This window comes from Camelus ferus, chromosome 17 (genome assembly GCF_009834535.1).
Source record: "Camelus ferus isolate YT-003-E chromosome 17, BCGSAC_Cfer_1.0, whole genome shotgun sequence".
NCBI lineage: Eukaryota > Metazoa > Chordata > Mammalia > Artiodactyla > Camelidae > Camelus > Camelus ferus.
This window is the reverse complement of record NC_045712.1, coordinates 14587136-14614492: the sequence shown is the minus strand read 5'-3', so window position 1 is coordinate 14614492 and position 27357 is coordinate 14587136. Positions and strand designations below refer to the sequence as shown.

Sequence of the window (27357 nt, the reverse complement as noted above, 5' to 3'; positions counted from 1 at the left end):
ACTGCCATAAATACCCTGTGTAGATTTTTAATGCCCTTTATAGAACAGCACCGAGAAAAACACAGAGTCCTTATCCATAGGTAAGGACATTCACACATAACCTCAAATTTCACATGGTCACAAGGCTGCCAACCCAGTGGATCCTTTTTCCAGAAAACAAAAACAAAAACAAAAACAAAACCCGCAAAAATGGATGGCTTCCAGCTGACCGACTGCCCTTTCAAACAAACTCTCTCTTCTGGAAAAAGCAGTCACTAATATAACCATCCAAGCATCTAGCAATTACCTGGTATGGACTGACCTGCCTATTTCTGTTGAAAAATGACAAACAGGACATGCTTCTATACCGGTGGGGCTGGAGTTGAGGAGTCCAGCAGAAAACAGAGGATCAAAATCCTCCTCATTCCACACATTGGTTTCTTTTCTTCTTCGTTGGTAAAGAACAAATCTCTACACTAAGATTTCTCCAGAAAATGTACCCATCCCTCCAGACTGCAGCGCAAACAGTATGACCCGGTCTCAGCTGTGGCCAAAAGACAGTTGCTCATCCCTGTTGACCCTCGTTACACTTTTTAACGAATATTTGCTAAATACTTACTATGTGCCAGCCACATAGTTAGGGATAGAGCGTGTTCAAGTCCCAATATCAAGGGAACACTGGGTGTAATTAAGAAATGGAAGCAATCCAGCCAGGGAGAGGCCGGTGAATAAGGTGTTAAGAGTGTTTGTAAGCCATGTTAAGAATTTTTAACTTTCCTTGAGGGTGATAATACTTTCAAGCTGGGGCTTTATATAATCTGATTTGCTTTTGTAAAATGTAGCTCAGGCTGCAGAGTGGAGACTGGATTGGAGGAAGGCAGGAGCAGATGAAGGAGGAACAACGAGCAGGCTCTAGCATCCATTCAGGCAAGGGATGCTGTTAGCTTGGGCCAGTCGTAGCAGTGGGGTGCCAAGATCAAGGGAGAAATGTTCCTGGGGAGAAGATGGGAGATTTGGGGAAGAGCTGGGCAGTGGAGGGCAAGGCAGAGCGCAGAGTCCCTGGGCTGAGTGTCTGCTTTGAAGGTGGAGCCACCACTCACTGAGACTGGGAGCCATTATCAATGGACCTTAAGCAGGACAAGTTGATCTTAGGTGCTAATCATAGCATGAAGACACTGAAGCACAGAATGAGCTGCAAACGCTCTTTTCCCATTGCCGCTGTTGGTCCCTTTGACTACATCAAGAGAAAAGTCTCATTTCCTGCCCTTTTCTAGTTTAATAAAAAAATAAAAGAGAGAGTAACTTGAGTAACCTGAGGTTTAGTGCCTTCTGTAGGCAATAACATGGTTTTGTTTTTACCATACTAATCTCAGTGCCCATTTATGATACTGGTTTTCAATTTGTGATAGTGTTTTAAGTTTCCTTTATAAGTACATTTATTGTGTTAAGAATTGAATTGATAGAAATATGAAGGACTCCTGGGTTCATTCGGCTCCTGGAATATGGGAAGAACTATTAAAATGGTATGTGAATGACTGAGCCTTGAACCACTTTGCTACAGAGTAGACTTTAAACTTGGCTTTGATCAACAATAAATGCTCAAGGGATTGTCTTACGCATCAGAGGGTGACTTTTTCTAATGCCACAAGAGTTACGGGGAAAAGCAGCAGAGGGCAAAACTGAAGTCTCAAAGGCAGGTAAGCCATCTTGTCAAGAGGGGTTAGTGCCTAAGAAAAAGCAAGTGTTGAGGGGAAAGTGGAAGATTCAGAAAAGCAAGTCCATGTTTTAATTATTAACCCCAAAGAGAAAAGCAACTGAGCAGCATGTGACGGTTTCTAACAGGGAACACGTGTTTATAATTGCGATCCTTCAAAATCTTTTCTCCCCCTCCTCCCTCTAAGCAACTCTACAACTGGATGTTGTAGAGGCAGAGACAGAGGAGATAACCCAAGGAAATACACTCCTCCAGGCCAGGAGAACCACCAAGCGATTGTCTGTGACATCCCTTCCTTCAGGGCTGCAAAAGGTAAAATGCTAAAAACAATCTCGCCTCTAAAACTTACCTGTAAGTCAGGGCTTAGGGATGTTGTAAAAACCAAGCTCTCCCCCACCGCGCGTCCCTCATCACAAAGCCTTTAAATCTGCTACCTGTGTCTCCACTCCAAGAATTTAGGGCACAGAATGTGGGCTTTCTGGGTCTGATTCCTCTGCTTCTGAGCTCAAACTGTTCAGCTTCTGCTACTGTCAGGGCAGCGGTGGAGTTTGGAGCTTTATATTGATTTTTGTCAACTGTTCAAATACCAAGTTAATATATTAGCATCTGACCTCTCATGCATGCCGTGTGGAGAGGAATTCTCTGGACCAGCCCAGCGGAATTTCTGTGACGATGCAAGTGTGCATTTGTCCAATATAGTAGCCATTAGTACATGTGGCTTTGAAGACTTTGCAGTGTGACCTGTGCAGCCGAGGAGCTGAATGTCACTTAAACTGAAATTAATATAAATACCAAACCAGATAAACTGTACTTCTCTGTGGGTATAAAAATTGGAGCCTAAGCTGCCCAGATGATTTTTTTTTAAACGGAACCCTGAAATATCATTAATTTAAATATAATAAGCATCTACTTAAGGCTGTGTTCCAAGCCCTGTTCTAAGTACTTTAAAAATATCGACTCAGATCGTCCTTAGAACAGCCCTACAAGGTAGACAGCAACAGGATACTACAATACATAGGATATTATTTTTAGGGCTGGCAATAAGAGGTTAAGTAATTTGACCAGGTAATTGGAAGCACCAGGGCTTCAAACCCAAGGAAGACCTGCTCTGGAGTGTTTACTCCTAATTACAATGCCAGGTTCTAATTTGTACTATCCAATATGGCAGCCAGTAGCCACGTGTGACTATTTATGTTAATTAAAATGAAGTGAAATTAAAAGTCCATTCCCTTGGCTGCACTAGCTACATTCGAGTGCTCAGTAAACACATATGGCTAGCGGATGCTGAATTGGACAGCCAGGGTAAAGATCGTTTCCATTTTGGGTACTGGAGAGCCTCGCTGCCAGAGTGTACCAATACTAGTTTTGAATTTTGTCTCCTGTGTGCTAGGTTTGTATTTATTGTATTCCTATCATGTGCTGGGCAATTGCTAGGTTTGGGAGCTATAAAGGCGAGCTGGTGAGCACGGTCCTGTTTCTGTGGGACTTATCGTTGGATACAGGAGATAGACGAGAAGCTAACAGCAATTGCACTGTTAGCTCTCAGAATGTTCTCAAAATATATACTTGAATTAATTGCCCACATTTAAAAATTAGAGTAATGCAAATAAAATATCTACGTTCAGTCTTCTTTGGAAAAACAGGAGGATTTGGAAACATTAGGCCCACAATTCCTCTGGCAACAGCAGGGGCTGCACAGAGGCTGCCCTCTTGGCAGGAGCCACGTTCTCTCCAGTACACACCAGCCCCAACTGAGTCTGTTTGACAAAACCTGCCTGACCCTTCTAGACATTTGACTTTTTAATAATGGTATTCAGCAAACACAGAAATAGCTTAAGTAATTACCAAATGTGCTTAGTGCTTAGTAGAAAAAAAGCACTGGGTTTTATGAGAGAGAAAAATGAGGAGGCCCACTCTGGATGGATTGTGGGAGGGGGCGGGTTCTGCAAGGGACATTTGGACCTGGGCAAGCTGGCAGGGCAGAGCGGTGGTTCGGCAGACTTATTTGTAAACTCGGGCAAAGGGCAAGACCCAGGTGTGTTCCCTCATTCTTCTTTGTGTAGGTCTCGCTATAGTCCCAACGCTAATCACTAAGCACAAGGGGAAGAAAGAGTCAACCCCTTAAGACTTCAGGGCATGTTCGCCAGGAGCCATGACCTAGGAATGATTTCCAATAGCACAGGTACTTGTAACCAGCAAGCCAAGGACGACTGAAGAGTGTCAGGCATGCGGCGAAAAGAACCCAGAGCTTTCTTTTTATGTTTGGAGACAGACGCGTCTTCCATGAAAATAAGGAAACCTGCAGAAAAGAGACCAAATTAACAACTGGATCCAGTGATAATGAGCTTTCTGGGGCTCTGGTCTACAACATCGCCACACTCTCACTGTGCTCAGCGGCTGCAGAGGCAATTTCCTCTTCTTTCCCCTTACGAATGACCTGCTTTTTTCCTGACACCGTGTATTCTCTCAGAACCAGACCATCTCATTTCTCTGCACCCTATAGATCTCTTCAAAGAGAGCTCTGGGCACAAAGGAGATACATGGGGCGTGGAGAATAATATGAATACTGTCTCCAACCCAATGTTGCTGTGTGGCAAATGTTCAGTTTGTAAGAGAATGTCCCAAGGGTGAGCATCCTTATTGAAGCATCATCACAGAAGTAATGTCCGCGCTTCCTAATCTGATATAATTTTGCATGATTATGACAGGTTCCGTATTCATCAAAAAAGAAGCCACACTTTCCAGCACTTAAGAGAAAGAAACATGGCATGGGAAACATCCTCCGAAAATCGGATTTGACAGTAGGAAAGCTTCAAATGCAGGTAGTGGACAAAGGCTTTTGACTTTTGTGCTTCAAAAGCATCAGAGGGCCAGGCTTAACTGGATGCACAGCCCCGCCAGGCAGCATGGGTGTGGGATGAAACTAGTGATTAGCGTCAAGAAACCACGTTAGTGGGGGGCCTCGTGAGAGTGGCTACAGGATTGCTGAGGGCGTCAAGGATGATGCTGTGTGTCTAATAAATATTAAGGGAATTCATTTAAAATGAAGGCATGCACATGGGCTTTTTTGAGAAGAAACGAGACTGTCTTTACCACTGGGTGGTAAATGTATGTCTTCAAGCTCTGTTTGCTAAGACTTGAATTAGAATAATACGTTGGGACCTGCAAAACGTCCACCAAGTCCTGAACTCACCCCTCAGGAAAAACAGTTCTCCCTGGGGCTTAGACAAGGCTTTGTAACACCTGGCTTTGTTTCTTCCTAACTGTCTGTCGTAGGTGGATGACCTCATAGAAACAGTGACAGATAAATCTATGAAGTTATTGGCCCAAAGATATGCCGAGCTTCAACAGTGTGAGTTTCTAGGGGATGAAATTCTTCAGTCTTCTAAGCAGTTTCAGAGGATATCCAAGAGAACCATGAGGAAGTATAAACTGAAAAACGTGTGCTTCCCATGTACCTGCTGCTGCTACTGATTTTGTCCCTGATTGCATAAATGTTACCTTCATATCTTATCTTTCAGTACATAATCCTGAAAAAAATTTCTCTTCATCAATGGTGGGGGAGGGAGGGAGGTTAAAAATATTCTGCCCAACAGCCCTTAAAGTAAGACCCTTTTTGAAAAATTGATTTTTTACTTCTGAGTCAGTATAGGCAAATTTTTGCTTCATAATTTTTTACTAATTATGAAAAATAGAAACATTTATCAGAGCGTAGCAATTCTGCAAGGAAATTCCTGCCACGATTTGCCAGATGAAGTAAGAGGAAGCACTTAAAGGTGTTAGGACACTTTTGATATGACTATTATGGAGCTAATTGTAAACCTTCATTTTTGAAGATTTCTTATTAAAATTATAAAAATATAACATCATTAAGGTATGATTCATGCAAAGTGTCATGTTTCTGAACTAAAAGAAATGGATAAGGATGTAAACTAACAAGTATTAGATATGTAATTCAATACTTGAGACAATTATAAGTAATTCAGCCTTAGTTTAATTTTTTAAAAAGATCATGAAATCCGTTCTGCAAGACTCTTGAAAACGATTCCTAAAGAACAAAACAATAGAGAGAAAACATTTCAAGGAAACATGGAACAACCATATTGCTCATGTACTAAGGACAGAGCTCTAGAAACGAATGCAGATTGATTTACTTCGCATCTTGTAATTACCTCCTACGCCAGTGATTCTTAATATCAGGAGACCTGTCCCACGAGCATACCCCACAGACACTTTGTACATAATTTCACAAGATCACAGCCCTCCTGAGAGCCTATTTGTGGACTCCATTTTCAAAAGTTTTTACAATTTCCAGAAATTGACTCATTTTCTCCCGTACATCCTGGAAATGCTGCTTTCTCACTATCTTCCGCTTATTTTGTGAGCAAATCAGTGCTACCAGTTAAAAACTACCTACAATTTCAAGGAGCACAAACATACCTGGCTCGAAAACATTTTACTAAACATTTTTAGACATTGCTTCCTACTTCTTAAGAATAAAAAGAAGACATGTCAATAAAAAACAAAATCTATAATGAAGTCATTCTTCCTTTGTGTGAAGAAATAGGAATGAAGGGTGCATTAATAGTTAAAAGGAAAGCAGTTCACCGCCAAAACTTCAACTATCTCAAGAACACAACACATTCCGAACACACTAGGGTCAGGCTGCTGCTCCAGGACTCCTGGGACTGGTCTGTTGTCTTGGGAACCGGCGGTCTATGGTTTAGGGTCGGTTTCCATGCTTGCTTCTTGAGCTTCTTCCACCTCTGAGAGCTTTTCATCATCTGCAGTTGAGAAAGAAACACAAAACCTCAGTCAGAGTTGCTTAAATTACATGCTTAATGAATACGTGAAAACGTTTTTATCCTTTATTAGCAAATATATTTAAAGCAAAAATGGCAACATGGCAGCCTGCGACTGTAACTGACACACCAGCGTTTGGTTTAAAAGTGCTGTTTCGGTGCTTGTTATTAGTGGAGTTAAAATGTAAAATTTATGTGATAGATTTCACTTTAAAAAAAAAAAATCTAGGCGGGAGGGTATGGTCCACTGGTAGAGTGTGTGCTTAGTGTGCTCGAGGTCCTGGGTTCAATGTCCAGTACCTCCATTTAAAAAAAAAAAAAACAAAAACCCAATAAATAAGTAAATAAACCTAATTATCTCCCCCCTCCCCCCAAAAAAAACTTTAAAAAAAAACAGGTCTTAGGCTTTTCTTGAAAACAATCAGAAGAGGAGATAACAAAGACATTTCCAAATGGCTCTAGGCAATACAAAGAGCAAGTTTCCAGGTACCCAAAGCACCTAGTTTATTGAGTCTGTAAATATGCTTAGGTATTGATTATTCCACTCACTTACTGCCTGCCTAGGTCCTGAATTACTGCTTTATAGCAATAAACTATAATAAGCTGAGAATAATTTTAAATCTATCACGCTTCAATTTCTCCTAATTTAAACCACTGGATATGTATTCAAATCATACATTACCACAAATTAAGGCTTTTCTGCATATAATCAGAAAGCTGAACAACAGGAGTTCCTTCTAATGTCATCCAGCTATACTCCTGTTCTGAAACTGAAGGGGCGCTCTCTCTTTAAGATGTATATTTTAGAAGATATGCCCCGGATCATTTAAGAATCTTCAGAAACATTCGTTTTGAGACTCTTGCTACTTACTTTCCAGTGTTTGCTGAAGTTCATGAATGGTGCTAAGAAGAACGTGGAACTGTTTCCTTCTCAATTCCAGCTGTGTTGATGAGAAAAAAATTTAATACACGTTGGTCTGTACACCTATACGGATCACAAAGGCTCACATACACCATATGCAAATACCTTATCTTCGACACTTTCTTTAATATGGGAAAGATGCTCTAATTCTTTCCCCAGAGCCTCTAGTTCCCTGAAAAAAATTAAATACTGTTACATTTTGCTAATTGGAGGAACAGAATTCACAATTAATATTTAACTTTTTAGTTACTAAATAGTATTTTAAAAATAAAGGATAAGGAGTTGTAACACTCCATTATAATGAGCCTTTTAAAACTAAGGATGATTTCTTAACTTGTAAATATGTACTTATTTTCATTTAAATTAAATTTTTAGATGATTTTTAAAGTATAGGAAAACTTGATATCAGAATATCAAATGCTGAGAGTTAATAACTTTTAACATTTTGTCATACCTACTTCAAGTCTTTTTTTTTTTTTTTTTTTTGGGTAAATTGAAGATTAACTTGAAATACCCTTTGAACTTTACCCCCAGTCTTGTAAACCAGGCCTTTTTCCCTTCTCTACTTCCTATTCAGGCAATCACTATATCATTCTCATCCTTTATATGCAAAGATTTGTGTCTCTAAATAACATACAGTATGAGTATGTAATATTTGGGGAGGGTTCTCACTTTTATAAATGGTTATTATTCTGTATATATTTCAGAAACTTAGGAATAATTTAAAATTGATTATATGTCTTCTGTTTTCCTTTTCAGTGATTATGTTTTTGAGGTCTGTGTTTAAAAGTATCTATCTGGTTTATTCTTTTTAATGGCTGTTTAGTATTCTACTATATGAGTAGACCGTATTCTGTCTATTGATTTTTGTATTGATGCATATTATATACATTTATTTTAGAACTATAGGCAATAATGTTGGAAGAAGGAAAAGTCTAATCAAGTGGTACCAGATTATATAATATTAAAGATCTGACCCCTCCTTTTGAAGCATATTCTGTTTCCCTGTAAACATGGAATGCATAGAGTAATATGTAAACACTTATGTATCAAGATTAGTTCCTTTCAAAGTAAAGTTCTAAACTTACTTTAATGTCTCATGCCTGTCTGGATGATGCTGGATCACTTTTGCCAAAGCATCATATTCTGAAAGATAGAAAAATTTTTACCAAAGTAAAGTCTTTTGAACCTGGTTATAAAAACAAGACGTGTAACATCACAAATCTCTCCTAATCACTTTCCTAGTACGTACAGAAATGGAAACATTGAAGGATGGACAGAATATCGCCAGTTTCACTAGCTTCAATTATAACTGCAGTGCTACATGACTTCAAAGGTGTTCCAAACAAGGATTTTACCGCCCACTCTCTTTTTCCAGTTCCCTATCCCTGGGCAGGATATAAGGGGCTAGCTGAAGCGAAAATGAACAAAAGTCATTACTGAGCATCAAGTGGACTGATTCTGAAGAGAATCTTATTCATTGTTTGCCCCGCAAATAAAAGATCCGCAAGGTGAATATATCCTACCATTAATTTCAGATCTTAGACAACAACAAATTATATTTCTCATCCATTTCAAAGGTAAAGATTTCAGAAACTTAGAAATGATTTGTGATTCAGAAACTTTGATTATGCTCCACTGAGACTTCCAAGATAAGTCATACGTCACCTGTTAACCTTTCGCATGAAACTATATATGGCAGCATTCATTTAAAAGCCTCATTCATTAATCAATAAAAACATTGTAAACATTTTAAAATGATTTTAGAATTGATATTAATTCTTAAATAAGTTGATATATCTTGCTGTAAATTGGCCACTGCAACCTGACCACATGCATTTTAGACTTAATTCAAAAACCATCTTTTAAAAATAATTAAACATCATCTTAATTAGCTCATTAAAAAGTAAAATTCATTGTTTTGGAAATCTGTGTATTAAGTCAATAAAAGTGTGACTTTTTTTTAAATAAAAATTTTTGGATCACAAAATATAATATGCTTAATGTAAAAAAAAAAAAAAAAAACAAACAAAAAAAAACTAAGTCATAAAAACCCATAACACCAAAATAAACATTAACACTTTCTATTTCCTTCTAGTTTTTTATATATGTCACAATTGTGACTATACATTATATATTTTATAATCTTTCTTTCAATTTACATTATAGGAGGAGCAATGCCCCTGCCATTAAAAATTATTTTAAAATAGTTGTTCTGAACTAAGTTAAGGATAGACCCTAATTTAAAAACAAAAGAGATCAGAACAAAACTAAACCTCTTATTAGAAATGTAGGCAGCCTGTAAATAATTGCTTGCTTTATACTTAATGAAAACTCACTGAGCTTAATTCTTTTTTTCTTTTTTTGAAAGTAGTTGATTAAACAAACCAAAAAACAACAAACAAAACCTTAAATCTAGTGTACTTGTATAAATTGCCTTTGCTCATTAACAGTAACGTTATTTAGACAAAGGGGTCTGAGGACAGTAAACGAAATGAATACTTAAATACTTGTTTCATCAATACAATCCAACAATCAGAAAAATTTTTTTTCAGCATGCCCTTCCTTCTCTCCTGTTTTAAAGAATAATATAGTTTTAAAGAGTTAAGTTTGGCCCCCTGTAATTCAGGTTGATTCTAGCTAAAGATTTCACCTCACAATGTAAAAAAAAACTGCATGAAAATACTAGCCAGTAATAAAGTATTTGCACACAAAATCCCACAAAACCCTTACCTTGGCGATTTTTTCGTATCCGTTTTGCTTGAAGAATTTGCTTTTTGCACTCAGCAATTTTTTCATGTGCTCCAGCAATGCTACATTCTATATAAAAGACAGTTATAACAACATGTATACTCTCCATCCATTTTCAGTTTTAAAACGTCTTTAAGTTCCATTGCAAATGAAGTAGATCCTAGCATTTAAAAAATAGCTGTAACCCAAAGTATTGTATCATATGAAAATACATTTTTGAAAAAAATTGAAGTATAGTCAGTTACAGTGTATCAATTTCTGGTGTACAATTTCTGGCATACAGCATAATGTCCCAGTCATGCATGTGTGTGTGTGTGTGTGTGTGTGTGTATATATATATATATATATATATATATACACATATGTGTTAAAATGCATTTTTGTTGCTAATGTTTACTGTATTCTTTCCATTAATATTGTTATGGTTATTATTTTACCACTAACCAAAGAAAACTGTTAGCAGATATTGTTTCCCTTAGACTATAAAAATTAAGATTACAGATAGAAACAATAATCACTTTAAGTTTCTTTACCTATTTCTTTGTAGATTTTTTCATAATTTTCCATTTCTCTGAGATTCATATCATATACCAGCAAAGTTTTGCCCATGGAAAACTCACATTGGGACAGTGTGCTCAGCATACGTTGGTACTGGCTATAGCTAATAAAAAAGAGAGAAAAAGAGATTAAAGATTTTGGGGGATTTCCAGTTGAATTATTATAGTGCAGGCACAGATTTGCTAAGTACATTATATTAAGTTCTGAGAGACTCATTTGCTTTATTTAAAATAATTTAGGATTTCTGTCCCTTATGTTTTTGTTTTCTGAATGCGGTTTACTTGAGTTTATAAACTGTGTTAGTTACAAGTGAAAAGATAGGACTATAGTTCTTAGCAATATAAGCTTAATTCAACAACTATTTGTTAAATTTTGTTTAAAATACTTTTTAAAAATGCTTCAAGATGGTTTTTATCTTCATAATTCTGTTCTCATAAGTTTTTCACTCTATACAATTATTTAGCTATTATTTAGCTAATTTGAATGATTAAAAATATTTTAAGTTAAAAAATTTTTGAATATATATGTATATAAAAGCTTGCAACAACTTTTTATTAACATGTTAAAAAAGGAGAAAATTTCATTTAGATATTCTGTTTTACTAAATATTCATCTGCTTTTAAAAGTGACCAAATTAAATGAGTCTGAAATTAACCTTCATTTCTTCTTACCACTATGCCTTCTGCACATTTAATAAACATAAAGCAGGCCTCTGAAGAGAAGGCCAGAAAAATCTACTCTGGATTTATAAAGTTAATTGCATTGGAAATTAAGGTGCGTGAAAATGTGAAATATTAACAGGACTGTCTATATGGTCTAAAATTACATCAGGGCATTAGTATAGAATACAACACCAAAATGAAATACCCTTCTTCCTGGGATCCAGAGTTACACCATTTAATGAAACTTTTCACTAGCAGATTAATTCTCCGATCATCTCCGGCGCCATCTCCATCAATTAGGAGACGCTTCCGTATGACTTCGTCTGGAGGAAAGAATAATGTGAGTTAAAATGACTGTCTGGCTCTTGTTAACTCTCAGGGACAAATAACCAAAGCCACTACTCACTCATTCATCCAAAAGAAAATTATTCAAATGTAAATGTACTTAATGCCACAGAACTGTACACTTAAAATGGTAAATTTCATGTCAGGTAGGTTTTGCTATAATTTATATATATACATATGGAAAGTTACTGCTTGTCTACTGTGTATCAGGCACTGTTCTAGGGGTTGGGGTTGTAATAGTAAAAAGCTCTGCTTTCACAGAACTGGAATTCTACTGCTGGGTTGTTAAGTAGAAATAATTTTCAGGTACCACCGGGGGAAATCAGCCAACAATTCCTGGAGAACTTTTTTTTTTTTTTGAAAAACCTGTTCAGACAGAAGAAGTCCAAAGCTCTCATTCCTCTGAGTAGCGTGAGGTACTGGTAAAAGGAACAGGAAGATTTAAAAGATGTAGTGGCAGACTAGGAAAAGACAATGAGATGGGTCCGAGAAAAAGGAATGGGTTTGTTTAAAAAGAGGAAGTGTCTAATTTAGTTATCATATCTGTAATGTTTCTTTGCCCTTGAGGACTTTTTCAAAAAAGAAGTCTGTCTCTCTTTTGCTACAAAGAAAATAAAAAAAGGAATAAAAAAGCAGTGCAGATGATAACGATGTACTCAAGAAGGCCCTGCCTGGCAGCTCCGAGCCAGTGTTCCTCCTGGACAAGATAATGCTGGATCATAACAAGGGAAAGGCAAATTGAAACCCCAGTGAGATATCATTTTCATTTCCCAGCCTGGCAAAGATCAAAAGACCTGATAATAAGTGTTGGCTACGGTGCTGAGAAACTGCACTTTACATGCACTGCTGGAATGGAAACCGGTGCCCTCTTTGCAGGGCAGCTGGGCGATAACAGAAAATATTCAAAACGCGCGTACATTTTTGACCTCATTATTCCAATTCGAGGAATTCATCCTACAGAGACACGTGCACCCATGCACAAAGATAAATGTCAAGGGATGTTCTTAACAGTGCTGTTTGTACTAGAAAGATTGCAAACCTAAACATTCACCAGTAAGACACCGGTTAAATTATGAAACAGTCATTAAATGTAATACTATGCAGCCAAAAGAACAGTGTGGATGTATATACTGATGCCAAAAAATCTCCTTAAATATGTTAAATAAAATGGAAACAAAACAGGTGCAGAGAAGCGCAGTTTGCTGCCATTTGTGTAGAAAAGGAGGAGGCTGTGTGTGTCTGCGGGCACCCATCACACATATATGTTTGTATATTCAGAGAATATCTTTGGAAGGAAATGTAAGACACTGGGAATGGTGGTTGATTCTGGTGAGACGGATTATAGAAATGATGAGAAAAGATTTAATTTTTTACATGACTGTAGAATTGTCTGTTTTTCACCACGTGCATGCATTTTTAACAAATAAATTTTAAAGTGTGAGTAATTCCTGGACAGCCTGCTTGGTGAATCAACAGCAAAATCTTTAAACAATAGTTCCTGTGTGTAGGCAGAAGTATTTTTGGGCGCAGGTGCAGCAGAGATAAACTTTGGAAGGCAGATGGCTCCAGTTTTAAAATCTATTCTGTGACATCAGATAAACGTTTTTAGAATTGGGTTTTGTTCTCAGAGGCATGGCTCTGACACACTGACTACTCAAGCTACAGATTCATCAGGTGTTTTAATTTTAATTTTACACTTTAAAATACAAACGGATGCTTTCCTTTTTTAACCACCAACGATGCTATTTGACGAGACTGAGACAAAACAGTCCCTGAAGAGATTTAAAATCCAGAAAGTAAAATTGATTTTTAAATATAACAAACATGTTTTAACTTTGTAAAAATAAAAGCAAGCATCCAGTGGGTGAGCAGTCGGTGGGCAACTGATGTTCAATTTCTTTTTGATCTTATCTTTACTGTTCCAATCCCCCAGGAAACCCTACCTTCCTCCCAGGTACTCAGGCATCTTACTTTACTGAGGACCAGGGATTTCAAATGTAAACGCATTCTGGGAATAGGGAAATTGGGGAGTGAGTACCTCAAGGGAGAAGCTATTACCAGGGCTGGTTTTTCAAGAGGTTTTTAAAGCTTGGTGACTAACTAAAAATGTTTTGAACACATTTTGTGATCATTTCCGTTGAATACTTAAGATCTGCGTACTTTTTATATATGTATGTAACATTCCAATTACAAAAGTTTTCAAAAAATATTTAAAGCATTGTACAGGCCAAAAAAAACCTGGGGAAAAGGTTCAGGAGGGCCTGTTCTAGGTCTTGTTCATTCTGCTTCCTCTCCAGCCTCTCCTACTGTGTCTTTACATTTCTGATGCCCAATAAATATTTTTAAATTGGATTCATGGTGCCTGCCTGGGACCATCTACCCTCCAAAGAGCTTTGTCTCAGTAAGACACTAACTAACAAGGACTAGCATAGGCAAGTATCTTATTTTCAGGTCCACGGCAAGTAAAAGGGGTTACCAAGGGATGGGGGAGTATGTTGGGTAGATGAAGGACAGACTGGAAGATGGGAAAGTATTTTTATTATTATTTGATTCTTGAACCATGTAGGTGCTCAAAGTCTGCTAGATGTTGTTTGAAAAAGAAAGCAGGCTAGGGTTGTGGTGATGGTATCATAGGCGTTTGTACATGCCCAAATGGATCAAATTGTACACAATATGTGCAGTTCTTTGTACATTAATTATATCTCAATAATGCTGTTTTTTGTTTTTAAAGTAAAAGAACTGAAGAAAGCAATCTGAAGTCATTTCCCTAACTCCCGCCCCAGGCAGGGAGAAAGCTGTGAGCTACAGCAGAGGTGGGGAAGGAAAGGCTGGATGTGGGACGAGAGCGCACTAGTGCACTGGGAGGCCGAATATGTGAAGACAGATTTCAAGACCCAAGGAGATAAAGGCAGCTAGAGGTCAGACTGTGGGAGTCCACACTGGTCAATGCCATGCCGCACTGATAGACCTGGACCTTGCTGGTGGGCAACTGGGAGATGCTGAAGATTCACGGGTAGGACTTTGTACCCCAGGGAGAATCAGGCTGAGGGCAGGTTTCAAAATGGATTGCAAGCGGCAAGCGCCCAAAGGGAGGGAGGCTACTGGGGAGGTTACCAAAGTATACACAGGAGGAGCTAAAATGACATGAATTAAAGCGGAGATCAGAGACACAGGTCCTGGAAAGCAGAGTAAGGCTAAACAGAGATTTGGTTAGAAACAGCCAGGGGCCAATGCCAGCACCGGGTGGCCCGAGTAGGAGTGTGGGACGGCCAGGCCAGACCCGGTAGGACAGGAGATTTCCTGTCTAGGCATTCACAGCTCTTTCTCCTTCAGCCCTCTCCCTCTTTGGTCTACAGAGCTTTCCTCACAGCCAAACCCTGGGCCAGAAGTCAAAAACCGAGGCCGATGTTCTGGCTTGTCCACAGCGCTGACTTTATGCGTGCGGCCAAGTTTTAACTTCATCTGTGAAAATGGGAATACAACTATCTACTTGATAGGACTGCTTTTATCATGGAAATAAAAGTAAACAAAGGAGCATAATGCCTGTTCACCGTAGGAAGGCAAACACTTTAAACTGTGATTCTTATCTTCATGTTAACTTTCATCCACAACTTAATGTTAAAAAGTGAGTAAATGTTGGCGATCCATCTGTAGATAAATCTATATACTGATGGAGATGGATATTATGCACTTATGCCTACAAAGTTTTGTCCAGTTATGATTTCTCACAAATTTGCTTCTGTCTCAAGCTTCAGACTGCAGTGTCATGGCATTTCTAGCTTTAACTGCGTAGAGTTGCTGCCTAGGAAATTCTCTGGGGATAAGAATGACTGAAATAACATACATCAGGTACAGAGCACAGCTCCAAAAGCAACAAAATAAAACAAAAGTGTTAAGATGCTAGTTTGAAAACAGGTACTATTTTTCTTAAATTTAAAGATGGCCGGCTGCTGACGGTTCCTAGGATGTATGACACGAGCATTATTACTTTTAATGGTACCTCATCAACTAGTTCTAGACTGAACACACCTAAAACACGTTCTGTTTACTGTATACACTGACGTCATAAATTATTATCATGCTTGAAGTTCTCTGTAAGTAATCTGACTGCTAATATTAATTCTGGCGGGCCTTGGTTCATCCGTAAAAACAGTGAAGATGGCTCAGAAACTGTTTTAGTGATTTTTCAACGTCATTCCTTAGTTGTTACAATTACTTTACCGACTATGAGAATCACAACCATCTTGGAAAAGCCTTTAAACCAAAATACCCAACATCTGCCCTGAGAACGGTGGCTTTCCACCTGATTTGAGACTTGTAGGAAGGTTTCCTGCTGGATTCAGTTAGATGTTGTACCGTTAGCACAACTACAAAACGTCTGCCATTCAAAAATCACTTTCAAATCAGTTATGACCCCTGAAGGCTGATAAGCAAATATTTACTCGTAAAATTGGGATGTCTTTCAGACCTCTTCTTGTGTTATGTCATCCTATACCTAGGAGAAATACAAAACTGAATTAAGACACTAGATAAGTCTCAAAAAGTCCTTTTAACAGGGTAGATTTTAATGCCCAATTTTCCATAAACAGAGAGGCAGGAAGAAATGACTCCTTTATAGTCACTAAACCAACTTTTCATTTCCAACCCTCTGGTCGGATGATGCGGCCATGTTAGCAGCGCTCCCATTTTGGTGTGCAAAGGACAATCTCTCATAAACCCAGACTAACATTCCTTTCAAAACCCCTAATTGTTATTCCCTCAACGTGGCTATTAAAACCTTGATTACAAAACAAGTTTTCACAGCATCTGGGAGCAAATACTCAAAAATGGAAAGAGAGAACAATTTGGAAGATAATGGTGGGCCAAGTTCCAAAACACTTACTTTAGGGGCAGGTCAAGGCTTGACAACCAGTGGGCAGAGCCTTGCTGTTACGTAACTTCTTACCAGGGCTGAGCTACTGTCACATGAGTGCCTCCCCAATCTGCTAGACCTCAGAGCACCCCCATCTCACCTGCTTTTAGGAAAAAGCAATTCTGTCAACAACAAGGATCAGTATTTCCTTTCTAAAGGCAGTTTACTAAGAAATTTTGCGGGCACGCAAACTCACCACCGGCTTTTTCTTGGTGTTCCTAAACACCCTGCACCGATACTGAAAACCACAGGAAGGGATAACAATTGGAGACAAGATTACAGTGGATAAAACAGCTGGTTTCTAGGGCAATGCAGCACTATGTATTAAAATTAAAAATACCCTTGACCTGTCTTCTGAAAATGATTTCCACAAGGGTGCAAAGACATCTACCCAAATGTCTCCATTGTCATACTATTTGTAAGAGTGAAAAAAAAAAAACTAGAAATAACAAAAAAATGTTTAGAAGGGGATTGATTTAAAAAAAAAATTATAATAGAATATCAGAGAGTAAGGTAGAAAGAGCTCCAAAATGTATTAGAAAGAGCTCCAAGATATATCATTCATTATGGAAATATAATACAGAAAGGTATGTAAACATTTTAAATGCCTTTTATGGCATTTAAAAATTATTCTGGAAGGGTACACAAAAAACACTTCCCTGTAATTACCACTGGAGAGAGGGATCAGCAGTGGAAGGTGAAGAGGGAAGGTTTACACCTGTCACTTGGAGCATTTCTTCTTGAGTTTTCTGGTGTGTTTCACTTTTCTTCCTTAAAAATATCAACAGTGGTCACCTGGATAGAGAGCTTATTGGTCATTTTGAGGTATTTTTCTTCGTGGTTTTTTCTGTATTAAAAATTCTAATCAACGTTCTTTAATGAATCTATAACGTGTTACCAAGAAAAAAAACTGGATTGACCTGACCTACTAAGAGGAGACATTAAGGCCATGTTAAAACAATGTGTGTGCAGATTCCTGTTAGATTCGTCATTCGCTCACCACTGCTCATGGGTTATTAAGCTGAATTACGTATCTCTCATTGTGTTAGATTCCTAATGGTAAGATAACACCTAGCCCCGCCTTTCGAGAAGCTTAAAATCATTAAGACAATTTTTAAGGCCAACAATATTAAGACACAAAAAAGGCAGGTGGGAAGAGTAATAACTAAGATGGTTTGATTCTTCCATGTAAATACTGATCTCTCATGAGATACTTAGGCCCAGTCTGAATAAATTGCTGATGCCAAAGTAAATTATGTAAACCAAAATTAAATTAAAAATTTTAAAAAGAAAAGCAAAAAATTCATGTTGAGGTCCTAAGTTTTTCTCTGGGTTTATTTAAATGTTCAAAGTATGGTGCTAATAGTTTAAAAAAAAAAGTATGGTGCTAATAAAGTCAAGGTTGAAACTCCAATTGTGCTTTGAGATACTATTTATTTATCTTGACTAAAAAAATTTATTTAATAGTTGAACTGCTTCAGTAACCCTTTGCTTAGGACCACAGATAAGGCAACAAAATGGATAAATCCATTGACACTAGAAAAAAAAAAAAAAAGCCGAACAAATCCTGTGGCCACAAATGTCCAACGCTGGACCAGCAATTGAAATCAGAGTGACAGCAGCAGGGGACATTTACAGAGCATTGACACACGCCTATTTGGTGATCATACTTGTTTGTTTGCTTTCACTCTGAAAAGTGTCCTGGTCTGGACAAACAATTAAACGGTCACTCAACTTGGAAGTGCTTTACATATATTATCACACTTCATCCTTGGGGGAAAAAAAAAACCCTATAAAGTGCATTATTATCTTCCTTTTACAGATGATTAGGGTCATGTCTGCAGTCATAGGAAAATATACACAATTACATTATTAGAAAGTCATAGTGCCATTCCATTATTCTGTCATATTGTTCATGGGCATATTAAAAACTATTATTTCAAATATTAACAAGCATATTATCCATGCATTCCACTTCCTAATCAAAACAAAACAAAACACCGTCGGAACCAACAAGCTCTATTAAATGGAATGTAGAGCCACATCCCACTCCCCACCACCCCCTTCTCATCTCCCATCTGTTGCTCTGGCGTATCAATATACCTCCCTAATGTTCTCTGTACTGCAAAAAGTGCTTCTGAAATGGTTTCTGTCAGGGTACTAACACTGTTTAACACCCTTTACATTAACACATACAAAATACAAACTGTGAACATAGTTTAAATTAACAGTGACAACATCTAAACTATTTTTCAGTTAGCCACAATGCTGAGGTGGCAACAGGGGAGGAGAGAGAATGGCTTTGCCAATAATTAGGTGTGACAGTAAGCCACTAACTTCTTAGGACCTCCATTTTTTCCATCTAAAGATGATGGTATTGGTGATATTATTCATTGTTCAGTATCTGTGGATAACAATATAGTGCCTCTCCTTCCCTTTGAGGAGGACAGTTCCTCAAATTAACCAATGTGTCCTTGTACAGGAAATAAAGAGTTTCTCCTCAAAGAGCTCCCAGTCCCCACTGGACATGCCAACCCATAATAAGTAAGGATTACATGAAGGTACAGCATCTTGCGAGGCACTCAAATTAGTGAGAGGACATCAGCCCTCCTCTGAGCTCCAGACAGGTACTGGTACTCCTCCAAGATGTTTCAGGAGGCTGATGGAGACACGGAGGCCGTCCACTCCACAGTCTTCTCCGCTGCCATCATCCTACTCCAGGCCCACCTCGTCTCTCACTTGGAATACTTCTCGTTGGCCTCTCTGCTTCCATTCTTGCCTTCCTAGAATCTGTTCTCTACACAGTAACCCAGAATGATGATCCAAAAGATATATCAGATCACTAACTCTTCTGCTGAAAACCCTCCAATCATTTCGGAGTGCCCACAGAAGACCATCCGATCTCCCTTCCATGGCCTGTAAGGCTCTTTGTGAGATCCTATTTATTTCTCTGACCTCCTTTCATATCACCCCTGTCCTGGCCCTCCTGGATCCAGCCCCACTGGCCTTCCGTATCTCCCCTGAATGGTGCAGAGTGTGTGTTCACCTCAGGTCTTTGCACTAGTTATTGCCTCTCTCTGCAGTACTTTCCTGGGCTCCTCACACAGATGACCCCGCCAGGTCTTACTTTAAATGTCACTTTTCAGAGAGGTCATACCTGATCACCTAAGTTTAACCTAATTGTTGGCAGTCCTCTCCCATGACTCTCTCATGTTCCATCCAGTTCATTCTCAGAATTTAACTGAGTTCTTTCTCAGAAGTGATCTTACTTCTTTGATTGCATGCTGCTGCTTCCCTCCCGCAAGCAAGAGCCAGACTTCCCTCTGTACAGTCTACTGCTGCAACTGGCACTGTGCCTAGAAGGTATGCAATAGATTTTTGTTGACCTATTACACATATCGCTCACTCCTGCTTGATTCTTACCAAAAGCTCAGTTGAGGAAAACCAACTCTACGGAGATTGCCTCATGAAATTATAGCTTGTCCTTTCCTCTCTGCTCCAGATAACTCTTAAAACAAGCCAAAAAGCCTTGCTCTGAAATAAGGCAGACCAGCACGATTCACCTAACCCATACGGTCCAGTAGCTTTAGGATGCCTTTCTAAATTGTGATCCAGCCTTCTCTGACCTAGTAAAGGATCGGCTAAGAAACAGCTTTATGATCCTCAATGCTGAAAAGCGGTTAAGGATATGACACTGGCTTCTTTATGAGGACCTTAAAGATAAGCTTTTCTTCTACTGCTTAACTTAAAAAAATAAAAAATTTTTTAAACCCTGCTTGTCCCGGGTGTTTAATGTTATCTTCCTTCTCTCATGAACTCCAGATCACAGGACAGACCAGGTCCTGCTTCCTGGTATAGCCATCTAGAGAAACAAGTCACTTGCTGCTTTAATTATACAGACTTGACCCTCTGATTACGAGGATCACCCCACTTCCAAGCTCCTCTTGTTTTTACTAGTCTCCATCTTCTTTTTGCCACGTTTCCTCATCCAAACATGTTTTTAATGTTTTCTCATTATAATGAGCTGCTTTAAATATTTTCTGGCATATGCCGTATAAGCGAATTAAGTACTGAGGGCTATGGAAGCAATATGCATAAGATAATATGGTTAATAGGTGAAAGGTCAACTGGCTGGAGAAAAGAGCAGAGAAGAGAATATTTGATATGGGTCATGAAGAAGAAATGAGAGGTCATCAGGCAAAAAACGCAGGGGGAGGCAATCTGCACAGAGAAAGAGTGGGAGAGGGCACAGACCCCATGGAAGGAAAGTGGAGGAGAGGCAAGTAAACCAACTCTTACATTTAACAGTATTTACTGAACATTACTATGTATTGGACTCAGTGCAAAGCACTTTACAACTTTTATTGCCTCTAATCCTCCAAACCAGCCTATGAGGAAGACTTTATTATTATCCCCATTTACAAAGAGTAAAACTGAGGCTCAAAGAGGTTAATTAACCTATACAAGGTCAATCTGCTTGTAAGTGGCAGAGTGGGGATTCTGATGCTTCTAAGGGTGTAAGGGGCACGTGACTGCAGCCTTTGCAATCTCTGAAGTCCCGACATTCTACCTCATACATTTCTCTCCCACTCCTGATCTACCCTAGGTGACCCCATCCCTATACTGGCTCCTCTTAATCCCCAGACACAGTCCCTGATTGTCCTCCAGTCACCCCCCTCCATATCTATTCTCTCTGGATAACTGTCCCCAGCTCCCTCTCCCTACCCCTAATCCAGGGCTAGTTCTCAGGCCTCAGCGCGATCCACCCCATCGTCTGGGTGACCTTCCCCATCTGTCCCGAGGACTCCTCCAGGGGTCACCCTCTGTACGCTAACACCCCTGGTACTCTCGTCCTGGGACCTCTCCCTTCTTTCCGGCTTGGCCCGAAACCCCCGCCCCATCCCCGGAGTTTCCACTCCCTTCCAGCCCTCCATAGGTCCTCCGGACCCCCAACTGCAGGGCCTCCACCCTTTCCTCTCCTTCACCGCCCCTCGGACCCCATCACCCCCATCAAGTGCTCCCCAACGCCATCCTCCCACAGCCCGGACCCCTTCCGGGTACCACCCGCCCGCGCAGCGCTGCCAGCCTGCCCGGACCCCCACGTGTGCTCCCGGCCCCCGACAATCCTCGCACCACACCCTCCCCCGGGCCGGCGCGGCCTCGGGAGAACGGGCCGGGGAGTCCGAGGGGCTCCGAGTGGGACGGGGAGGGCTCCGAGAAGAGGCCGAAGGGCTCGGGGGAAGCGGCCGGGAAAGCCCGGGTCTCGGAGGGGCCCGATCCGGGAGGCCGAGGGTCTCCCGGAAGCGGCGGAGAGGCCGGGGGTCTAGGGGGAGGCGGCGGCGGGGATCCGGGAGGCCGCGCGGCTCGGGGGAGCAGGCCGGGGCGGCGGCGAGCGGGCCTCACCGTCAGTCACGGCTCCCATGGCGTGCGCGGCGGCGGCGGCGGCGGCGGCGGCGCAAGCTGAGGCGGCGGTTGGCGGCGGCGGAGGTCAAACTCCCACAATGCAGCCGGGTAAACAGCCATGGAGGAGGAGGCGGCGGCGCCCGCGGCCGCCCGCTCCGTCGCCTGAGCCGCGCTGCGCCGCCGCCGCGGGACCCGCGCTCCCAGCGCTCCCGCACTCCACGGGGGCGGCCGCGGCCGGCGCGTGTGGGGCGAGGCCCGGCGGGCGGCGGCGGCGGCGGCGGCCCCGGTGCGGCCCCGGCCCCCGCCGACCCCCCCCCGCCCCCCGTCGCCCCCGCCCGGCCCACGCCCAGAGGCCGCCCCGGAGGCCGCCGCCAGCCGCCAGGTGAGCTCACTCGGGCGCCGCCGGGGCGGCGGGGGCCGAGCCCCCCGCGCTTGCCCGGGGAGGGCGACCGCGGCCCCCGCCGCCCCATCCCGGATGCGGCCGCTGGGGGTGGGCTTGCTCCCCTGCGGGGCGGGGCGGGGCGGGCGGCGGGGGCCCATCCCCGGCTCAGCCCGGGAGTCGGGGGACCGGCGGCACCGAGGGGGCGCGGCGGGAGGGTCCCCGCGAAGTTGGCGCCCACGCGCGCCCGGGCGGGTCCTGCGCGCGGGCACTTGCGCGGGGCGCGGCCGGCGAGCGAAAAAGGCCCCGGGTTCCAGGTGGCGCGTTCCGGCTCCGGCGGCCGCCCCCATCCCCTCGGGGCTCGTGCGGGTGCCGGGAAAAGGGGACAGAGAAACTTAGCGACCTCCTGGCGGAGTTCGAGCCGCCACGGGGAGCCGGGTGCCCGCCTTCCTCCCGGGACGCCGGAATGCCGGCGGTGACCGGGATGGGGTGCTTTTATTGATTGATTTTTCTCTGTGATTTTCAAAAACTGTGACGGTCCCTATCTTAAGGGGAAGTCGAAAGTGAGTGAAGGGGGAGGGAGGTGCTCAATGAGAAACGCTGCCTTGTGTGTCGAGTTACACGTTTCCGGAGCACACTGCCGATTATATTGGCATCTCTTCCCAAAAGTCACTTTGATTCAACTTCGATGAGTTTCTCGTAAATGGCAACATCTCCGTGGTGAGAGGCGAGAGTAAACGAGCACCAACCAGTACGGCTGATTTGATCTCCAGTGGGATAGATTCAGTTAGCCGCAAGAAGCGGGTCAGAGTTCTGAACCCAGGTTTGATTATTTTATTGAGTTATTTTACAGTTCGCCCCCCTCCCCACCCAAGTACCCTGCCTCTTCATATCCGGGATGAAGCAATTATGGAGGATGGATCTGGTTGTTTCAGTTTCCTTAATCAGATTGGGTTCATTCTCCTTGTTTTCTCTCAGTTGTTTCAAAGAGGAAGAGCTGTACATGCAAATGTGTGATAGTGAAGGGTTCTTCACCTCTAGCTAGAAATCAGTATGTGTAAAATTGTATTCATATATGTGAAGTGAAAACTTCAGTAGTGCTCTTCAACAGTGCACCTTTGACTTTTGGCACAAAGAGGGAAAAAAAAGATCACAGTTGAGTGAATATTTTGAAGTATCTCTTGCCCTCCCCCACAGTGTGAAATCTCTCCTGGCTTTGAAACAGTGTTAGCTTAAACGCTGGCTGTGCACAGGCTGCAGAGTCTGTTCCTTTTCTTGGTTTAGAGGGAGAGAAGACATTTAAACCAAAAGAAGAATTACTTGAAATCTTAAGTCCTACAAACTGTAAATGGAAAGTGTCAGTTGACTGTCCATCCCAAGTGACATTTTGGAGGGGGTCATTGTTCTTTGAAAGGTAATTGTCAAGTGGTGAAATGATGTTCTTGTTAAGTTACTTGTTACCTGGCCTTATCATAATACTGATTTGGAAATAGTATCTAGTGATTTAATCTATAATGTTGTTTATGGGAAAGTATCACTGCCCCCTGTAACTTAAATTTTCATGAGACATTCTATCTGTCCGTCATAGCTGGAGTCCTGGCCAAATACCTTTGTAAGTTCATTTTGTATGTTGTTGGACAGTGCTAGAAACTTTCTGCAGCAAAATGACCAAGAGAGATGGGAAAGGCTTTAAAGTTTGAAGTATACCTGAAAATAAACATTTCTGAAAATTCTTGACTCAGGTGGTGGGAAACAGCAAAATTTGAGCCTTTCTGAACTTTAAAAAAAATCTGCTTTGTCAGCCGCATAACTTATCTCGCAGTTGCTTTACACAGATCTTTGTGTTGAACATTGAAGGATTTTTTTTTTGATTGACTTTTCTTCATCTCGTATATTGTGAGAGAACATCTTTTAATAAATCTTACAAGTCATCCTTTCATACAACCTGTTATATGTTAACATGTCCATGAATGTTAAAATAGGACAGAGTGAAGCTCTGCACCCTACTAACATTTCTTCCTTTCCCAGGGAGATCTCTGTGGGCAGAAAGAAGTAGCAGGTTTTAAAGTATAACAAAACTGATTTGGACTTTGAACCTAGGATTGGTGATTTACTCCAGTCATTGGATTCCTAGTTTCTTGGAGGGTATTAGAGTCTAGTTAAGAAAGTTTCTTTGAGTATTGATGTAATATTAGCCTCTGAAACTATAAAGGATGATGCGAGCTGGCTATCTGGTCTTTACCCTGGTCCAGTTAAATAGGTATTTCTGTCACATGCTTTAGAACAAGGATTATCCTGGGGTCTGTGGACCTCAGAGGGTCCATGAATGGGCTTCAAAGGATTCCCGAACCTGCTATAGGTGTGACCAAAAGTTTTTGTGTATGTGTATTTTACTGAGGGAGAGGGGTCTATAGTTTTAGAAAAGAGGTCCAGGGCCTAATTAGGGAATTAGAGATGTTTGTTTTTATTAAATAAAACAGGAGTTAGAATAATTCTTAAGAGGAAAAAAATAAGAAGTAGATCTTTGTGCTCAGTACTTGCCTTTTAAAGTTGTCTTTAGTCATGTGGTCTTAGAGCCCCAAAAGCACTGCCATTTTGATCCCAAAGCAAAGAGTTGTCTTTCGGTTGGTAAGCCATGCGCACACATAAAGGGCTTGACGTGCCAATCCTGGGTGCATTGTGGCTTTTTAAAAATTGTATTTAAAAATTTAGACCAAATAGCTTGATGGTCAACAAGTGGAGGCTTGAGCTTGACAATCAGCTCTTAGAGCAAGTTGTTCATTCAGCTCCACTCTCTTACTACTCTCCAGCAGATCTGAAGTTTGACTGGAGGCAGTCGTTCTAAGAAAATGTGTTGGTGCCTTGGCAAGACAGCAGAGTACCACGGCAAAAACACAATTTCTGAGTCAAAGCAGACTTCGGTTCAAGCCTGGGTTCTTTCATTCCCTGTAGCTACTTAACCTGCCTGACCCTCCAGTTCCTCATCTGGATAAAGCCTGTCTGGTAGAGGTGTTGGGAGGCTGGTGTGAAGGTCCCTGTATGAAACTCCGAGCCCCTCATCAGGCCCACAGGAAGGACTTGGAAGCTGGATGTGGGTCATCATTAATAAGCACCTGAGTAAACATGTACAAACATGGTGTATAATAATGGTGTACATTATTTGTGAGTAAGTATGGTGAAAATATTAGCAGATTGAAACATTTTTTGCAAATCCAGTTTTCAGAGATGGGTTAGGATTGAGTGGTTCTTATGTTGTAGCCTTCTGGAGGAAAGTTGAAGGAAAATGGCGGTCCCGTTGTTAAAGCCAAGGACATGGATCCTAGGCAGAAAGGAACAGCTTCCCACCAGCAACATAGCTGTCTCTTTGGGTGATATTCCATTTAACTTTGCTCTTCATTTGTAGTTTAAATGAAAAGTCTAAATTGAAAAACTGCACATGTACTTTCTAGGCCATTGCCTGGAAAAAATGTTTCCTTCCTCCCTCCTTTTGGGGAACTTCATACACCAGAGATTGAATTAATGGAAGTTAGACCTATAGCTTTGTCTGATTTTGACATCTTTAAAATGCCTCCGTATTTGGGTACCTGCACTGATTTTTCTTAACAAGCAAGATTCTGGAAGAAATGAATTGTATTTTCCTTTCTTTAAACATTGAAGAAAGAGTATTATGAGTTGAGAGAGAGAGAAAGAGAGAGAAATGAATAAAATACTTGTAATGCTCATGGCCATAAAAATAGACTTTCTTCCACTGTTCTCTGGTCTTTCCCTTTTCCTCTTATTTATTCATGGTGAGCCTTCTTGCCTTGTGCTTTCAAGTCAGGGAGTGGTTAGGAACAACAGGCTTTAGACTTGAACCTGAGTTTGACTCCCGTATCATGAGCCAGCCAGCCTTTCTGAATCTAGAGAAGATGACCATTACAAGCAAAAGGCTTTGCTCGGTCCTAGGCCCCTGGTAAATGCTCAAAGGTGGTAGCCATTTTGAGGATGGTTTAATTGTCATCTGTGGAAGGAAATAGCTCATATATTCTTCAGAGAGAAAACCTTTAATCATACTCATTCGTGCATAAACCTTCTGGTACCATCCTACTGTTTGCATCTTCCTCGTTACCATTGGCAGGTACCCCAGCATCTACAGGACCTTTTAGACGTGCAGTGGGGTTGTATTCTCTGTTAGGCTGGCAGGGTACGTTTAGATCCTGGGTACACTGGGGCCAAACCAACAAGTATGCAGCAAGGTTTAGCTCTGTGAACCATTCAGCAACAACTGATTTCATGGCCTAGAAAAGAGGTCAGCAAACTTTCTGTAAAGGATGAGATAGTAAATGCTTTCAGCTCTGCTGGCCACCCAGGTCCCCGTCACGCCTGCCTCCTCTGTCAGCGCTTGGGGAAGGCTGCCATAGTCAGGAGTGAGTGGGCGTGGCTGTGTTCCAGCAGAGCTGTGTGGACACCGATTTTGAACTCCATATAATCTTTATGAAATATTAAAAAAATTTTTTTCAACCATTTAAAAATGTCGTGTGTGGGCAGCGGCTCATGGTATGTACAGTCCGAGGCGAGACCTGACCCACATATAAGCCGTAGTTTGCTGACCCCTTGCCTGGAAGAATGTTAGACTCATAAGTGCTTTTGATCTGTGGCATCACCAAGCGGTCCTCCCCTCTCCTCCCCGCTGCACGTGCTGCTGGTGTGGCTGCTTTATCTAATGCACCCACCTCCCCCATTAGGGTGAAGCCCCAGTAGGTTACTTGTTATTAGTTACAGTGTGTGGCCTTCCCTTCACACGCATTTTACTCACCAGTAAATTATTGCTAAAAATGTTGTCACCTTGCCCAGTTCTCCATGGAGCTTGAAGATTGAGCCCTGTCCTGTGTGATGGTTTTGAAGGGAATCAGTGCCTTTGGAGCTGTTTTACGTGTCACGTTCCAGTTAC

At 41.4% G+C, this 27357-nt stretch overlaps 2 protein-coding genes across 3 annotated transcripts; one reads left to right on the top strand and one right to left on the bottom strand.

Annotated features, from left to right (window-relative positions):
- Positions 1–1559: 1559 nt before the first annotated feature.
- Positions 1560–5167, top strand: C17H3orf49 (chromosome 17 C3orf49 homolog). Its single transcript, XM_032459425.1, has 4 exons — positions 1560–1676; positions 1881–2005; positions 4402–4515; positions 4970–5167. Exons 1-4 carry the CDS (start codon positions 1619–1621, stop codon positions 5165–5167), a joined length of 495 nt encoding a protein of 164 aa, XP_032315316.1. The 5' UTR covers positions 1560–1618.
- A 497-nt stretch (positions 5168–5664) lies between these two features.
- Positions 5665–23270, bottom strand: THOC7 (THO complex 7). Of its 2 annotated transcripts, XM_032458138.1 has the most exons (8): positions 22049–22326; positions 11594–11711; positions 10702–10829; positions 10151–10237; positions 8506–8563; positions 7523–7589; positions 7367–7436; positions 5665–6477 (listed from the first exon to the last, which is right to left on the bottom strand). In XM_032458138.1, exons 1-8 carry the CDS (start codon positions 22065–22067, stop codon positions 6410–6412), a joined length of 615 nt encoding a protein of 204 aa, XP_032314029.1. In that variant the 5' UTR covers positions 22068–22326; the 3' UTR covers positions 5665–6409. The 2 variants fall into 2 exon arrangements, 1 of the variants encoding a protein (XP_032314029.1); XR_004312066.1 differs by lacking the exons at positions 5665–6477; positions 7367–7436; positions 7523–7589; ... (1 more) ...; positions 10151–10237; positions 10702–10829 and adding an exon at positions 16176–16228 and having other exon boundaries at positions 22049–23270.
- Between the last annotated feature and the right edge of the window lie 4087 nt (positions 23271–27357).

Bases quoted from the DNA above. Each gene is read 5' to 3' on its own strand.
- THOC7 (XM_032458138.1), bottom strand. The intron at 10,830-11,593 runs GTATTTCATTTT...CTTTTTTATTAG, and splicing joins TCTGGATCCCAGGAAGAAGG to CTATAGCCAGTACCAACGTA. The intron at 7,590-8,505 runs GTAAGTTTAGAA...AATTTTTTTCAG, and splicing joins GACAGGCATGAGACATTAAA to GGAACTAGAGGCTCTGGGGA.
- C17H3orf49 (XM_032459425.1), top strand. From the start codon at position 1,619: ATGCCACAAGAGTTACGGGGAAAAGCAGCAGAGGGCAAAACTGAAGTC. The intron at 1,677-1,880 runs GTAAGCCATCTT...CCTCCCTCTAAG, and splicing joins AACTGAAGTCTCAAAGGCAG to CAACTCTACAACTGGATGTT. The intron at 4,516-4,969 runs GTAGTGGACAAA...TGTCTGTCGTAG, and splicing joins TAGGAAAGCTTCAAATGCAG to GTGGATGACCTCATAGAAAC.